The sequence below is a fragment of the Triturus cristatus genome, chromosome 8, assembly GCF_964204655.1.
Source record: "Triturus cristatus chromosome 8, aTriCri1.1, whole genome shotgun sequence".
Lineage (NCBI taxonomy): Eukaryota > Metazoa > Chordata > Amphibia > Caudata > Salamandridae > Triturus > Triturus cristatus.
Window position 1 is genome coordinate 72508494 of NC_140591.1, and position 16597 is coordinate 72525090.

At 47.1% G+C, this 16597-nt stretch overlaps 1 protein-coding gene across 1 annotated transcript in view; it reads left to right on the plus strand.

The window, feature by feature from the left end:
- The window catches only part of FAM162A (family with sequence similarity 162 member A), a 77493-nt gene extending 64167 nt beyond the window's left edge, over positions 1-13326 (plus strand). The window contains exon 5 of the mRNA XM_085621022.1: positions 12701-13326. Coding sequence (XP_085477148.1) covers positions 12701-12799 — 99 coding nt within the window. The 3' untranslated portion in view covers positions 12800-13326. The remainder of the gene's footprint in view (positions 1-12700) is intronic.
- Positions 13327-16597: the final 3271 nt, after the last annotated feature.

Consider the following 16597-nt stretch of genomic DNA (forward strand, 5'->3'; position numbering starts at 1 on the left):
CACAAGTGGGGACATCCTCAGATAGACCTCTTCGCCACCCACGAAAACAAAAAATGCCCAAGCTTCACCGCCAGATACCCACACCCATTGTCCAAAGGCAATGCGATATGGATGAACTGGTCAGGCAAATTTGCATACGCCTTTCCACCTCTCCCGCTAGTTCCATTAGTGGTAAGGAAGCTACAACAGCACTCCCTCACACTCATTCTGGTAGCTCCAACATGGGCCAGGCAGCCGTGGTACACCACACTACTACAGCTCTCAGTGGTACCACACCAAAACTGCACCTATCCCCATGCCTCCTAACCCAGAACCATGGAGAAATCAGGCACCCGGACCCAGCTCAGCTCAACCTTGCGATCTGGCTCCTGAAATCTTAGAATTTGGATACCTTAACCTTCCCCCTGATTTCATGAACATTATCAGGGAAGCCAGACGTCCTACCACTCGAGCATGCTATGCCGCAAAGTGGAAGAGATTTGTTGTTTACTGCCGTAACAATACAATCGACCCTTTAGATGTATCCATACAGCACATCATATGCTACCTGCTCCATCTACAAAGGTGTAACCTGGCATACTCATCCATCCGTTTACACCTAGCAGCAATTGCTGCTTACCTGCAAAACAGACCGCATTTATCACTTTTCAGAGTGCCTGCTATTAAAGCTTTCATGGAAGGCCTTAAAAGAGTAATTCCGCCCAGGGCACCACCCTCACCTGTGTGGAATCTAAACTTAGTTCTTACAAGGCTGATGGGACCGCCTTTCGAACCAATGCATAAATGTGAGCTGCAGTTCCTTACTTGGAAAACAGCTTTTCTCGTAGCTATCATTTCCCTTAGAAGGTTAGTGAAATACAAGCGTTCACTATACAAGAACCCTTTCTACAGATACATCACAGTAAGGTGATACTTCGCACAAATCCAAAATTTCTGCCTAAGGTCATTTCCCCCTTCCATCTCAATCAATCGGTGGAATTACCGGTTTTTTTCTCGCAACCTCAATCTGTTGCGGAAAGGGCTCTACATACACTTGATGTTAAAAGGGCTTTACTTTACTACATCCAAAGAACGCAATCTTTCAGAAAGACTTAACAGTTGTTTGTCTCGTTCTCTCCACCACATAAAGGCAACCCCATCTCTAAATCCGGGATAGCTAGGTGGATTGTAAAGTGCATACAAATTTGCTATCACAAAGCAAAAAGAACATTATCTGTTCCACCTAAAGCCCACTCTACAAGAAAGATAGGGGCTTCTATGGCTTTTCTAGGGAACATACCCTTAGATGACATCTGCAAAGCAGCCACATGGTCAACACCGCACACCTTCACAAAACATTACTGTGTAGATGTGCACTCCAAACAACAAGCTAGTGTGGGCCAGGCTGTACTAAAGACACTGTTTCAAACCACTGCAACGGATACCGGTGGTCGCCGCTAGGGATGGATACTGCTATATAATCTATGCACAGTGTATAATCTGCAGCTCATATGCCTCGAACGGAATATGCTACTTACCAGTATGCATCTGTTCTTGGCATGTAGAGCTGCAGATCTATACACGCCCACCCGCCTCCCCGGCTACCTGTATCCGTTCCAGTCTATCTTATTTAGATAAAACACACATGGGTTTCTTTACTATTATCACTACGCTCCATCTTTTCCCTGCTGGCGAAAAACAATCTGAGGATGGAGCCGAAGCCCATGCGCAGTACGGACCGAAGGAGTAGTCACCGAACTCGTGACTTCCAAACATTGTCCAAGAAGAAAAACAAACTGCAAACATCCGGGCCCAACACCAGATGGTGATCTATGCACAGTGTATAGATCTGCAGCTCTACATGCCAAGAACAGATGCATACTGGTAAGTAGCATATTCCTTCTGCATAGCCCTCATGCACTGATGGGTGGCTCTGCGATGACTCCGTACCGCCTCTGAAGTGACCGAGCAGAACTGCATATAATCGTTACCCCCCCTGCACGCTGACATCCGTTTCTTATCTTTCTTGTCCCAACCCCTCAGAAGTGGAGCACTTTGAACAAATTGTAAGTAATTGTGTTCCAAAACCTAACTTGGAACACCATTATGATGTCCAGGAGCCACTTCCCAGAACAGGGAGCTGGAAGGCAGTGAGGAATCTGCGATCAGAGTATCCACTATAAAGAGCGCTATCAAAGGAAATTAACGTGTTCTTCTGATGGATACATCTAACTGCAGTTTCATCACCTTTAGTTGGGAGTTACTCCTATGTTATCTATTCTAAAGTGGTGAGTTTGCAAAGTAGACTCAGACCAAAAACTCCAGCAGAACTGAGTGGGTATGAAGGGCCCCTCCGGCCAGATCATCGAGGCAGTAGTGCTTAGCGAATGGATGCACCGACACCCATGTTGCAGCTTAACAGATGTCTAAAACAGACCTCCCTCGCATCAATGCTGTCATGGCGGCCGTGGCCCTTGTCGAGTATGCCTGCAAGGCTTCAGGGGGGCTGTTTCTTAACCAGTGCATGGCAGATTTTCATACAAAGGATTATTTTCCTCAAAAAAGTCCTCTTTTGCACTACCTTCTTTGACCCAGAAAAATCCACAAAAACCCCCAATGGCACACCAAAAGGAGTTGGAATCACATTAAAGATCTGCAGTATGACCTCTTTAAGGCTGCCCACTGCTGCAGGGCTGAGGATAATCTGGGACATTGATGTGCCAGTATCATTTGCCCTGTCATGTTGAGTTCGAATATCTATCTTGGGCCCCTGTGTACTCACACTAGACTTCAGGTGGCTTGATGGCAGTGAGTCTCGCTTGGCCTTCTTGCACTTCTGTCTTAAGTTCGGGTTCTTGGAAGACTTTAACCGGGAAGTGGACAATTCACAAGAGTGGCCATGAAACCGGGACCATGACTGGACCACCAACTTGGAGCGAGATGTTTCCCTTGATCGTAACCGCTTGTGTTCAGCGATGTAGTGCTTTGCCTCCTGCTCCTGAATTGCTTCGGGGTGCTTAAGGGCACACTTGTCAAATGACTTAGTTGTGGGAGAAGCCCAAGCACTACTAAAACACCATGTGCAGATCTGTGACTGACATCTGCTTAATGTAGTGTTAGCATGGCTTGAATCCTCTCGTTTTCGGTGGGAACATCATTCCTTAGTACACTGTTATAGAAATTTGGAAGTCCTCGGAAGACAGACAAAGTTGCATTTGGACCTCCGGATTCATGTTGAAAGGTGCAGAAAGAAACAAACTCTTGTCAGCAATCGGGGATGGCGCTTATATGCGGCTTCCCTCCATCACTTGTTGTGCGGCGCTTAGGTGGCACCATGTGGCTCTGCAGCGGCTGTTTGCTCACATGATCATTCCTGAGAAAATTCTTCTGGTCTAGTCTGGTGCCTGGGTATATACAGGAGGTGAATAATCTGTGGTTAGAAGTATCTAATAGCAAGGTTAGGTTTTCAGGGTGGTGTGGGCTTGTGTGACTAAATTCTGATAAAGAGTTTCTGTCCTCCCCAGAGGCCATGCTATCACACGGGCAGAGGACACACGTTTTGACACTGCTTCGCTGCTGGACAGGTTTTTTTGTACACTGTATTCAAAATGACCTCTGAGCCCAGATTCCTTCTTATCCCATCGCTCCTGATCTTATCAATAATGAGTGTGCAGACCACCTTGTATCCTGGCTATACCAAAAGTGCTTGGACATGGTCCCCGCTGCCGATGACAAACTGTGTGATGCATGGAAGGCACCCATTACCAGACAACCTCTGGTATTACTGTTGTCTTCAGAGCAACGTGGTCTTCCCCCAAGCACAAGTTATTGCACTGCATTGAAAGTCCAATAGTCTGCTGACGAGCTCCCATTCCCACATTTCCGATTTTTTGATGGGGGTGAGGTGAAGGAGGGAGGTGACTTATTAATGCAGACTTGGCCCGAGGTCAATGGAGTGCTTTACATGAGCACCAGATTTGTTTTTAGGCACGAGAAGATCAAGTGATTTGCTAAGAATCACAAGTTGTTCAGCCAATGCCAGGACTCAAACCTTTATTCCCAGATCCAAAGTCGGTAGTTCTGGAAGCAGGCTGATGGGTGTCACAGTGGTGCCAAAAAGAATCTAAATTCATCCTGCTCTCCAACAGAATAGTTTCATAGACTTTTTTAGGTCTCGACTAGACAGCGCATACACTCTCTTCAAGACATGTTATTTACTGTTATTGGACTTTGAGGCCACCCTTACTTACCACTGGATGGCTTCAAAGCCAATCACAATTGCTTGCTTCCTGCTGGTCTGCCCTGCAATAGTCACTTCCCTCTTCTTGCATGTGTTCCTCTCCTGGAGCAAAGACCTAGTGCTTTTGTCCTTCCACTGCCCAAGCTTTTGGGAGCAGTATGTTTTTTTTGTTGTTGAGCCAGTCTACAGAGTTTCTTTCATAGCGTGGCTCGGTCTGCATTTGCTTATTCCCTCTACCTCCCATTGCCGTGCACCCTCCCAGCACAATAGATGAGTCGGAGGGCCTGATACCTTTGTCCTGTCCTAATTTTTATTTTTGTTTCAGTTTTTATTTAGCACAAACTCGACCCAAAGCTGTTGAAGCACTTTACAGAAGGACACAAATTCATTTTGTGTGAGCACGGGAAGATTAAGTGATTTACCCAGATTCAAAGGATGTTGAGCCGGCGCAGAGACTCGAGCCTGGTTCCCCAGCTACAAAGTTGGTAGCTTTGACCATTATGCCACATCCTGAGTGGTATTGAGTAAGTCACTCAATGCCACATAATTTACTATCCACATAATTCCACTGCTTACCATGTCACACAATTCTATTGCACATAACTCCACTTAATGCCACACAATTCAAAGCCACACAATTCCACAACAAACAATTCCACTCCAACCCACATATTTCCACTCCGCACCATATAATTGCAATCCACGCAATGTAATTCAACATCATGCTACATAATTCCACACCACTCCATGCAATACAATGCCACTCAATGTAAATCCACACCATGCAAAATAATTACACTCCACATAATTCCACTCCACACCATTCCACATATTTCAACTCCACACCACATACATCCACTCCACTCAAATACACATGGCTAAAAGACAATGGCAACCGCTCTCGGATTGCCGAGACCTATGGGATTTTCCAATGCTTGTTATCATGGCCAATGCCCATGCTCTCATTGCTGTTGTGTTGACCCAGTAGTCTCTTTTTAAAAAGCTGGCACTCCCAATCTAATGATTAAACTGACCGGATCAGATGGACTGGTTATTGAGCTCTAAAGTAGAAGACTGCTGCAGATTTCTGATGGATACATCTGCCAGTGGATTCCTCACCATGTGAATATCCCCTGCGCCAGCAACATTCGGAAACTTTTGTAGCAGTCCACGCCGATGAGGTCGAGGACTACGTCACAGAGACACGGCTCTGCTCGCGACTCCGCTGACGTCACTGGCTCTATAAGAAGACCTCGTCGGCGTGATGACTTCAGTTCCCTTTTTTCCGCGCCGTCGACGCTAACGGTTTTCGGGACTCTCTCTGTAGCTGTATTTGATACTTTGTTTTCTGCTGGTATCTCTTTCTCTCTTCTTGTCTTCAGCTGAAAATGACGACGAAAAAGTCTGGTTTCAAGCCTTGCCGAGAGTGCAGTAAGCACATGTCAATAATGGATCCGCATGAAGACTGCGTATGGTGTCTTTCATCGGACCACGAAGTGGATGGATGTTCTTCCTGTCCAAAATGAGCTCAAAGGCTCTAAAGGGGAGGGAAGCCAAATTGTTCATCGCCAAGATGAAAAAGGAGAAAAGAGGCCGGAGGTCGAGGTTGGCGGCGAAGTTGACTTCGAAGTCGACTTCGGGACATGCTTCTAAGTCCAAGAAAAAGAAGAGGCATGGATCTCGACATCGCTCGGATAGGGAAACTGCTCCGAGATCGACCTCGCCCTCCCGACGCCGTAAGGACTTTGTGTCGCCTTCGCCCGTTCCTGATTCTCCTATTGGCCTGTCGTCACCTGTGGCTTCACCGGAGCATTCTCCGGCTCCGGCACCGGCTCCATCTCCGACGCCGGCTGCATCCCCGGCTCCGTTTCATCTCCTGTTCTGATTGAGGAGCTTTCAGCTCCGGGTGAGCCTTCGGCTCCGCAGATTCCACAGTCTGCACCGGTCGGCCCGAGTCTGGTGATGCCTGAGCCATATCCATTGTTTCCAGCCCCAGGTCAGGATCCGACGCAGTATCATAATGCTATGTATGGGGTCTTCTCCGGAGCCTTGTACCCCTCTGGTGCACCTATGGGTCCTATGGCCTTCAGTTTGGGGGTTCCCCAAGCTTATCCTCCGTCTCCTTTCATGCCATTTTTTCCGGCGATGCCGTCTTGGCATCTACCGGCGCCGAGGACAGCGACGCCGCTTCCTTCTTCACCGGCGCCGACTCAACCTCGTTCGACGCCGGCTGTTCCTTTTGGATCCACGCTCGACGCCAGCTCCGGCGCCGTCTTATTCGGTCACGGCACCGCCGACTCCTGCTGTGAGGATCAGATCTAGGAGGGAGGCCCAAAGGTTACTGGAGGAACAGAGGTACCTGATGGAGGAAGTAGAAGGTGAGCTGATGGAGTCGGACAATGTGTTTGAGTTGAAGGAGGCTAGTGGCCTGGATTTGTCGCCTGAATGGGAGATTACCCCTCCTGCTGATGCTCCTTCAATGGATGTTGCTCCATACCACATTGTTATTAAGAAGGCGGCTGAACTTCTAGATCTGCAGTTGCCATCTGCAGAGTTTAAGCCTAACATATTGACAGAGGTTCTACACTCTCCTTCCTCTGCATCGGAGCCTTTGCTCCCTTTTAATAACGCCTTTATAGAACCTGTACTGGAAGTATGGCGTAAGCCCTTCGCTCCTGCAGTTTCTAAGGTCATTGCGAGGAGGTATAGGGCAGCTCCAGGGGACCCAGACTTTTTAACATCTCATCCTTCTCCGGAGAGTCTGGTGGTTCAGGCTGCCTATTCCAGAAAATCTACTGGTGCTTTTCCCCAAGTCCCGAGTGAAAGGGATGCGAAGAAATTAGACCAGTCGGCTGAGAAGGTCTTCTCTTCTGCCAGTATGGCCTTAAAATCGATGAATGCCACCTTTTTTTTGGGCCGGTATATCCATGCTCTTATGGATTCAGCAAAGCAATTGGCCCCAAAACTGTCAGAAGAGGATAGGATGAACTTTAATGAGGTCCTGTCTGATACCCAAGCGGCTGCACGTCAGGTAATCCAAAGCGGCTTGGATACAGCTGATTTGGTCGCAAGGATCATGGGTTCTTCTGTTGCCATGAGGAGTGCATGGCTCAAATTTTCCGAGTTCTCCCCTGATGTGCAGGCAACGCTCCTGGACTTGCCTTTTAATGGCTCTGGACTTTTTGGCAAAAAAGCAGATGCTGCGCTTGAAAGATTTAAGGAGAGTAAGGCCACGGCCTAATCTTTGGGCCTTCAAACTCAGCCTAGGGGTTCGTTCAGGAGATACAGGGGCTTTGGAAGGTCATCCTTTCGTTCATACAGACAGCCCCAGCAGCAGCAACAGTAGAACACTCTGTATAAGAGCTGCAGAGTCAGAGGCCGCACTCAAGGTCGACAGCTCTCCTCCTCTTCTTCCTCCTCAGCCCCTCCCACCACTGCAAAGCAGCCCTAGATCCACCATTCTGGATCATGTTGGTCCTGTGGGGGGCCGGCTTACCCATTTTCATCACGATTGGGAATCGATCACTACAGACCTTTTGGGTTCTAAATCTTGAAGCAAATGGGTACGCCCTTCCATTTCGGGAATTCCCTCCAAATTACCCTCCTTGCCAAGGTTCTTGCTCGGAGGACCACCTTCTTCTTCTGCAGGAGGAAGTCCTGACATTACTAAAAAAAGGTGCGATAGAGGTAGTTCCAGAGCGGGAAAGGGGTCAGGGATGCTACTCCCGGTATTTTCTGATTCCGAAAAAGGACGGCAGATTGCGTCCAATATTGGACCTCAGGATCTTGAATCTTTTTCTGAAGCAAGAGAAGTTCAACATGTTCACCCGTGCGCAGGTTCTTCAAGCGCTGCATCAGGAGGACTGGATGGTGTCGATCAATTTTGCAGGATGCGTATTTCCACCTCCCCATCCTGAAGTTGCACAGGAAGTATCTCTGGTTTACGGTAGGGTCACAACATTATCTGTTTGTGGTCCTTCCGTTTTGGTCTTACTACTGCACCTCGAGTCTTTAAGAAGGTGATGGCAGTGTTGACAGCCCATCTCAGAAGGTCGGGGATTTCAGTTTTCTCCTATCTGGACGACTGGCTGATCAAAGCGGAGTCGCCAGAGAAGGTGCTTCATCATCTGCAGGTTACAACTCAGCAGTTGTACAAATTGGGTTTTTCGATAAACGTGCCCAAATCTCACCTGGTGCCCTCTCTGCGCAATCTGTTCATAGGGGCGGTACTGGACACTACTGTGTGTCGGGCATTCACACCTCCACAAAGGATTCTCGACATACAGGAAATGATTCCCTTGTTTTACAATGGAGCGGTTGTTCCGGTCCTGAAGGTCCTTCGCCTGCTCGGTCTGTTTGCTTCCTGCATTCTGTTGGTCAACCATGCACGCTGGCACATGAGGGCGCTCCAGTGGTGCCTCCGCAGGCAGTGGTATCAGCACAAAGGCGATCTCAGGGAGTCTGTGAGGATCTCCAGAGAAGCTGCGGCGGATCTGTCTTGGTGGAGCGTGGAGGGCAATCTGTCTCGAGGAAAGCCCTTCCATCTACCTCCATCGGTGGCCTCAGTGATAACGGATGCTTCCACTTTAGGGTGGGGTGGGCATCTGGGGGATCTGGAGATCAAGGGTCTTTGGTCTCCAGAGGAAAGGTTGCTTCACATCAACCTTCTGGAATTACGGGCGATACGTTTGGCGCTCAAGGCCTTCCACCCTTCCCTTCGCGGTCAGTCGGTTCAAGTCCTAACGGACAACATTACCGCGATGTGGTATGTCAACAAACAGGGAGGAACGGGGTCGCTTTGTCTCTGCAGAGAGGCTCTGCGTCTCTGGTCCTGGGCTCAGGATCAGCAGATTTGTCTGATGGCAAATCACCTGGCCGGAGTTCTGAACGTGCGTGCAGACAGTCTCAGTCGACAGTTTTCCGCCGACCACGAGTGGCGGCTTCATCCAGAGGTAGTTCAGCACATCTTTCGGACGTGGGGAACTCCTCGGGTGGACCTGTTCACCACTCACGAGAATGCTCACTGCCCGTCATTCTGCAGTCTCCAGTATCCGATGCAGGGAGCTTTGGGGGATGCGTTTCAGTTGGATTGGAGCTCACAACTCCTTTACGCGTTTCCTCCCATACCTTTGATTCCTTGGGTTCTGAGAAAGATTCGCCAAGACCGGGCCCAAGTCCTATTGATCGCCCCGGATTGGCCAAGAAGGGTGTGGTATACAGATCTTCTCCACCTCTCCTCGTGCCCTCCGCCTCCCTCTCAGGGCAGACCTTCTCTCGCAGTTGGAGGGGCAGGTTCTACACCCCCACCTCCAGAGCTTACACCTTCATGCCTGGAGATTGAACGGGGCAACCTGAATTATTTTTCTCTCCCGCCAGATGTGGTAGATGTAATTTTGTCTGCCAGACGTCATTCCACCAAATCTTATGGTCTAAATTTGTGCTCTGGTGTGGGGAGAAATCTATTGATCCTTTGAGGGCTCGTTTATCTGACATTCTTCAGTTTGCCCTTTCTCTTGCTCAGCACGGTTTTGCTGTAGCCACTGTAAATGGATATCTCTCAGCCTTGTTGGCATTCCTTTGCTTGCTGGATCAGCCGTCATTGTTCAAATCGCCTATTATTTTACGATTTCTGAAGGGCCTTACTAACAAGTTTCCTCCTACTCCTTTTATTGTGCCTCTATGGGACTTAAACCTTGTCTTAACTTACCTGATGGGTTCTCCCTTCGAGCCCTTACACAAGTGTCCCTTGAGACTGTTGTCTTTCAAAACGGTCTTTCTCATTGCTATTACCTCGGCAAGGAGGGTAAGTGAGCTTCAAGCTCTGAGTTCAAAACCCCCGTTCTTGACCATTCATGCTGAAAGAATGGTACTCGAGACCAGGGCTGCTTTTCTGCCAAAGGTGGTGACTCCTTTCCATCTGGGGCAGTCCATTACCCTTCCTACCTTCTATCCTCACCCTTCCAAGGAGGAGGAGCGGCTTCACCGCTTGGACCCTAAGAGGGCAGTGAGCTTCTACCTTGATAGTACTAAAGACTTTCGAGTGGACGCCCAGCTCTTCGTGGGCTTTGTTGGCTGCAGGAAAGACAGAGCGGTGCACAAGCGCACCCTTTCCAGATGGATTGTCTTGTGCATCAAGATATGCTACTCTTTGGCCGGTAAGGAACCTCCAGAGGGTTTAAGGGCTCATTCTACTAGAGCTAAGTCTTCCACGTCTGCTTTGTCTAGAGGTGTTCCTGTGGAGGATATTTGTAGGGCGGCAACTTGGGCCTCCCTTCACACTTTTGCAAAGCATTACTGCTTGGATTCTGAGGTGAGGAGGGACGGACACTTTGCTTGTTCCGTCCTTCAGGACTTTCTGGTATAGAAGGCTGGACACCCTCCTCTGGGAGTGGGACTGTTGTGGGAATCTTTTCACAAGGTGAGGAATCCACTGGCAGATGTATCCATCAGAAGAACAAGTTACTTACCTTCGGTAACGCTTTTTCTGGTGGATACAGTATCTGCCTGTGGATTCCTCACTGACCCACCCGCCTCCCTGTTGTCCACCCTTGTATACCTGCATTTCTAATGATGATGTTTCAAAATGTATTTGTTACTGTCAAAGGCATTGTGTTATTTCTTTTGCCTTCCTTTTTATTCTTCACACTGTGTGTGTTGCAATTGTATATTATGTACTGTCTATACTGTGTATATATTGCTGTCAGTCCATCCGTGTGCCTCGAAGGCACGGAAAAAAAGGGCGGCACTGACGTCATCACACCAACTAGATCTTCTTATGGAGCCGGTGACGTCAGCGGAGTCGCGAGCGGAGCCGTGTCTCTGTGACGTCGTCTTCGACCTCATCGGCGTGGACTGCTACAAACGTTTCCGAATGTTGCTGGCGCAGGGGATATTCACAAGGTAAGGAATCCACAGGCAGATACTGTATCCACCAGAAAAAGCATTACTGAAGGTAAGTAACTTGTTCATCTCACTCTGTCTTCCAAATTGGGGTCGTTTTTTAAAGACCACTGCAGAAGTGAGCTTCTATTGCAACGTTTCCCTCCCCTTCTTTGAGCTTGCACTATATAACGAGTTCTGGGAGACATCCAAAGCTGTTTCAAGCTCAGGCCTAAAAAACAGCTGCCGGCACTTGAGCAGTTCATGCTCTTAATTGTATTGATAAATTCAGTTCTATCTCAGAATCTTCTCAATCTGTAATTTCACAAAATGTTTCATCACTGCCAAAACGTTTCATGATTTTTATGCATTGCCTTAATCTACAACAGTATGTAGTGTATCAAATTGTTCTCCATCTTTAAATATTGTTTGAGATTTATGGCAGTGATGTCCTGTGTATTTGCATACAAGTTATCCATGAACTGTCTGGGAAATTAACTTGAAAAATAGTGGAAAGCCAGGTATTTAAATAGTTCCTCACATTACCATCATCTGGTCTTTCTTTGTCAGTAGAACTCTTTAGGTTGGCATGCCACATGGAAACTATGTGTCTTCTGCGCAATATTGTTGCGTTTTCAGGCGTTTGTGACTACAAAACCTAATCTACCAAGAGAGACTCTTACCAAAACCGCCTTCCCATGAACCCACAGATATTTGGTAATCCGAATGCTTTTGATGATCTTTGGGATCACGAAATATGAGTGGGTCAGTATATTGAGAGCGTTTGCAATGGCAAGGCTTATTGAGCATCTCTGGGGAATAGGTGGGGGGGGGGGTAGGACACTTAACGGATAGACCCATCGGATTGTCATATGTGGTTGTCACTGCTGAAATTAAACCCTCCCCAAAATTAAACTTGTACTGGTTTGTACGCAGAAGGCTCCAGGCCATGTGGTCAGAAGCCCTTTAGGCATTTGAATTCATATCTTTGGGGGAAATGGCTTCCTGAAAGGCTATAACTAATCTTGGTGTGTGGGAGTAAGCCTGCATTATGTCACAGGACCATGTTTAAAAAATGTTGGGTGCCCCAAGTGTCGCCTAGCTTTATGCTTGTTAATTCTAAATCCTGATTTCCCGAAATCAGGATTTGGTCCTTGAACTCTGTGGACCTCTAAAATGTTGTGATTTTGTGGGTATTCAAACAAGTTTTCTGTGGCTTATTCGCACAGTAGAAATACATGGAAAAGAGTTGGAGAAGGAGGAGTAAATGTGTTTACAGAAAGGAAAACAACTGCTTTTTAATAGGACTGTTTACGGTTTCATCGTAGGAGACAATATGAACAGAAAAGTGCAAAACTCGAACCTGACCGTGACAAGTGTTGATTTTCCATAGTAGCAACTCTTTATAAACTAACACAAAGTAAATCTGAGAACAAGCTGACCATTTACCTGCTTAGATGTACACTAGCACAGTAACCATCTGAAACTGCTCCTCAAGCCCAAGTGATAAACCTGTTTTGGATTCATGTCTTTGGTTGTTGAAGTTGTGATACCATTGTGTTTTTCCTGCAACCTCTTGACTGTTTGTATTTTGTTTCACAGGCAGTCGGCCGTCATGAGTCTCTAGCTGGAATGAATTTGGAGAAGAAAGCTCGCCTTCGCGAGGAGTCTCACGCAGAAGATGTGTCGAAAGCCAAATGAAGAGCGCGAAGAGTGATGGGACTGTCAGAGAATCTGGTTTAAACTCCACAACAACCTCGTACTGAAAGGAAGAAATCTTTTTTTAAATCTTAGTATTGGCACTTAGATGGTAGTTGACCTTCGTGGTATTGCACAAGGTGCGGTGGGAGGAGAGTTTGTGTGAGCTCAGCAGATGCTGTTTTTGAGGCAGCGTTCTCTTTTTAGTGTGAGAGGGAATTGTGTGACAGCATTTTTCAGAGATGAGCTGGGTTGATTGCCTGTTGTCTTCCCCGTTCCACCATTGGATTTCACCGCTGCGCTTTTCTGTGAGATTGTTTTTGTATCTGCTGCTTTGGCGTATCACGTTTCACACATCGCCTGTAGATCTGTTGCCAGCACTGATTTAGGCAAGCATTAATGCACATAACACTATAAATGCAGCTGCCTTGTTTGCTTTCTAGAGTTGGTGGCAGTAGACATTTATGGAGTGTATTTTCACAAGTGAGGTAGTGCTTGTGGTCTTTGTCAAATAAATTGTTTCAGCAGTCCTCTTGTTTTCAGCTGTGCTCTGTGTGCTTTCCAGTCCACACTGTTCTGCATGCGTCGCGGATGGGCTGCTGCGGGCTTGACTTCCATTACCTGCTAGTAGAGTTCCTACTAATCCACTGTATAGCGGTTATTCAGAGAAGGTGAAGCGTGTACTAACTACAGTGGCAGGCTATTAAGGGAGGGGAGGTGGCAGTAGCCCCTGAGGTTTGTAAGATTGTTGAGGCACTATAGACTGTTCACATTGGGTGTCACATTGATGCTATCCTGCACTACTGGGCTTTCACAGAGGCGGAGACTAGTACAGTCGCCAGAGTATGACGTTGAGTACCTGAGGTTTAACGACATAACCGTGTCTCTGCTGATGCACAGTTGGAGCTGGGAGGGCTTTGCTGTTGCCTCGTTGAGCCTGTGAAGATGATCGGTGATGTTGGTGATGCTGTTGAGGAGTGTGGTATTATACATCTGGTACTGTTTTCTGAGGTATGGTACTGAAGTTCGGACACTGGACAGTCCTCCATAGTTCAACCTTGCAGTCCAGTCTGTTCTATAGAACAGTTCATTGATACTTGTAATGCACTATTCTCTTGAGGTTTACACTAGACTGCTAGTCGCCCAGGCACACAGTAGGGTATGGTCTGTTCGCACAAAATCTAAGTCAAGGATTTGAAAGGGGCCTCCAGAGTGTGTTAATACTGACCAAAGAGTTTAGGAATATAATCACTGCCTTGTTTAATTGAATTTTCAAGATGATAGTAAAGGACCCCTTTCTGATTCACTTACTACCTGTTCTGGCAGAGAAGTTTGAATGGTGGTTTAATGTGCGGGCCTCCGCTGTCCATCTATGGAATATAATCACTCTAAAAGCACCTAGAAATAAGATGGTTCCATTGCACAGATAATTCAGTGTTTAGTGTGATGTTTACCATCTGGTCTTTGCTTTGCGGTATAAAAGGTCTTCATAGCTTACGAAAACCACCCTTACAAATTCAAGAGATTTACCTTTTTTATTTTTTATAAATGGGTCTGTAAAGTTTGTATGCAAGACAAATGTCCGAAAACCATTTTTTAATGAAGTTATATAGGTATTGTCTAGGGCGGTTCAGTATGTGCTACATTGGACAATTCTGTGCAGCTAGCCTGTCTAAAGTGTAAAGACCAGAAGGACAAAATACTGCACTTTTCTTGTCTGTTCTCTTTCACAATGGACTGCAAAGCTGTCTTTTTGGGTCTATTGCATCATCCTGACTTCTATCCAAGAGTAGTAAACTTTTGGACTTGTTTTCTATTTGGGGTATTGGCCCACAAATGGCATAAATCAGCAATCGCTGAATGTCATCCTTGAGACATGGAGGCTACTTCACTCACTTGGTGGATTCTTGTGCTAGTGCGCTGTTCTTGTGTGCACTCAGTAGTTCAGATTGCTTCTCGTACTTCCATCCATCTCCTGTGGGTGGTTCTGTCAGGCTGACTCTCTGCTAGAAGGAAAGGTCTGCTGGGATCATTGGATAGCCAAAGAATGGGAGCTGCACCCCGGATTAAAAGAGCAATGTGCTCAGCAAAACCTGCTTTTGATCATTCATAATCTGCCACGAGTTCACCGTTTGTGATTATAGAAAAGCAAGGTTTGCACTTCTAAAAGCACGTCTGCTGATTTCCACGGTTAGAGCGCCAGTGTCCTGAAAGCTGTACATGGAATGTGTACTGTCAACACTTGTGAATAAATGTCAAACCACACAAGCCCCTCAGACGCTGACGTGATCACAGATGAAATCCAATTGGGAAAAGTTTGAAACCCATGAGGCAGGAGTTATTCTGCCAATGACCATACCCTGGAGGCTGAAATCACCCACTTCTGTTGGGATGGCTCTGGCAGTCAGCGGTGTAGAATAAGTAAGCTGGCACAGTCTGCTGCATAGAGTGAACCGTTTCTACTCCTTTTCAAATGGTGCACAGTGTTGCATGCCAGGGCACCACTACCTAAAGGACGGGGGATGATGGAGTGTCTGAGCCTCACAGGATGCAAAAGACACACAATTGATGGATGGAATGCAGAACAAATCAAAACATTCACCCCCAGTCAAGAGATCTGGGTTAAATCCATCATTCTTTTGCTCACCATGTCACCCCAGTTTAGACCTGGCCATATGCAAATCAGTCTTGACCCTGTGCCTCATGGGAACAGTCCAGCCTGAACTGCCAAACCAGGTCCTCCCTGGACCGGAAACAAGCATCCTAGGAACCTGGCTTGGCAGTTTGGGCTGGACTATTCCCATGAGGCACAGGGTCAAGACTGATTTGCATATGGCTGGGTTCAAACCTCCTCCATGGTGAGCAAAAAAACGATGGATTTAGGCCCAGATCTCTGTACTGGGGTGAATGTATGGCATTGTTCTGCATTCTGTCCATCAAGTGTTGTTTTTGCATTTGTCACCCCGAGTGGGACGGGTATGCTCAGACGCGAGTCCCGTGCTCTCCATGCCACTGGAATCAAGCTATCCTGGCTGAAGAGGGGTGAAACCCCGAAACCGGTCCTAGGATGCTTGGTTCCAATCCAGGGAGGACCTGGCTTGGCAGTTCGGGCTGGACTGTTCCCATGAGGCACAGGGTCAAGACTGATTTGCATATGGCTGGGTCAAACTGGAATGGCATGGTGAGCAAAAAAACGATGGATTTAGGCCCAAATCTCTGAACTGGTGTGAATGTATGACATTGTTCTGCATTCTGTCTATCAAGTGTTGTTGCGAGCATCACAGGATGGCATTAACCTGGGAATGTGTGTTTTGTCATCTATTGGCTGCAGTCTTCTTTGAAAGCACAATAATGTGATGACAAATGGGGTTAATCAGTGATCCAGCAGCAATCTGGCACACTAAGTTATGCAGCATATACTGGATGAGGATGCTTATTCGTTGGCAACCTCCTCCCACCCAGATAAGATGATGCTACCACGGAGGACTCTACCTCAGAACGAGGGAGTTCTTGATCAGAAATACTGGATAATGACAGTATACAGGTTATTATATACCTAATACCCCGAGGAAAACCCAAAGGAAATATCTCTTATTAGTGGGTACCACGGGTATGATTGTAATGAAAATGAGAAGACAGATGGAATTTGGTATAATGGTCTGATCATCACTACTGGTGCCAACATGTTTCAGGCCATTGAAGAGCCAGTGATAGGTCAAGGGCTTTCGTCAGGGCAAATTGGATCTCAAGTCCTCGCTCTACGTAAAAAGAAATTAGTCTTGGGGAAAGAAATTTCCTACC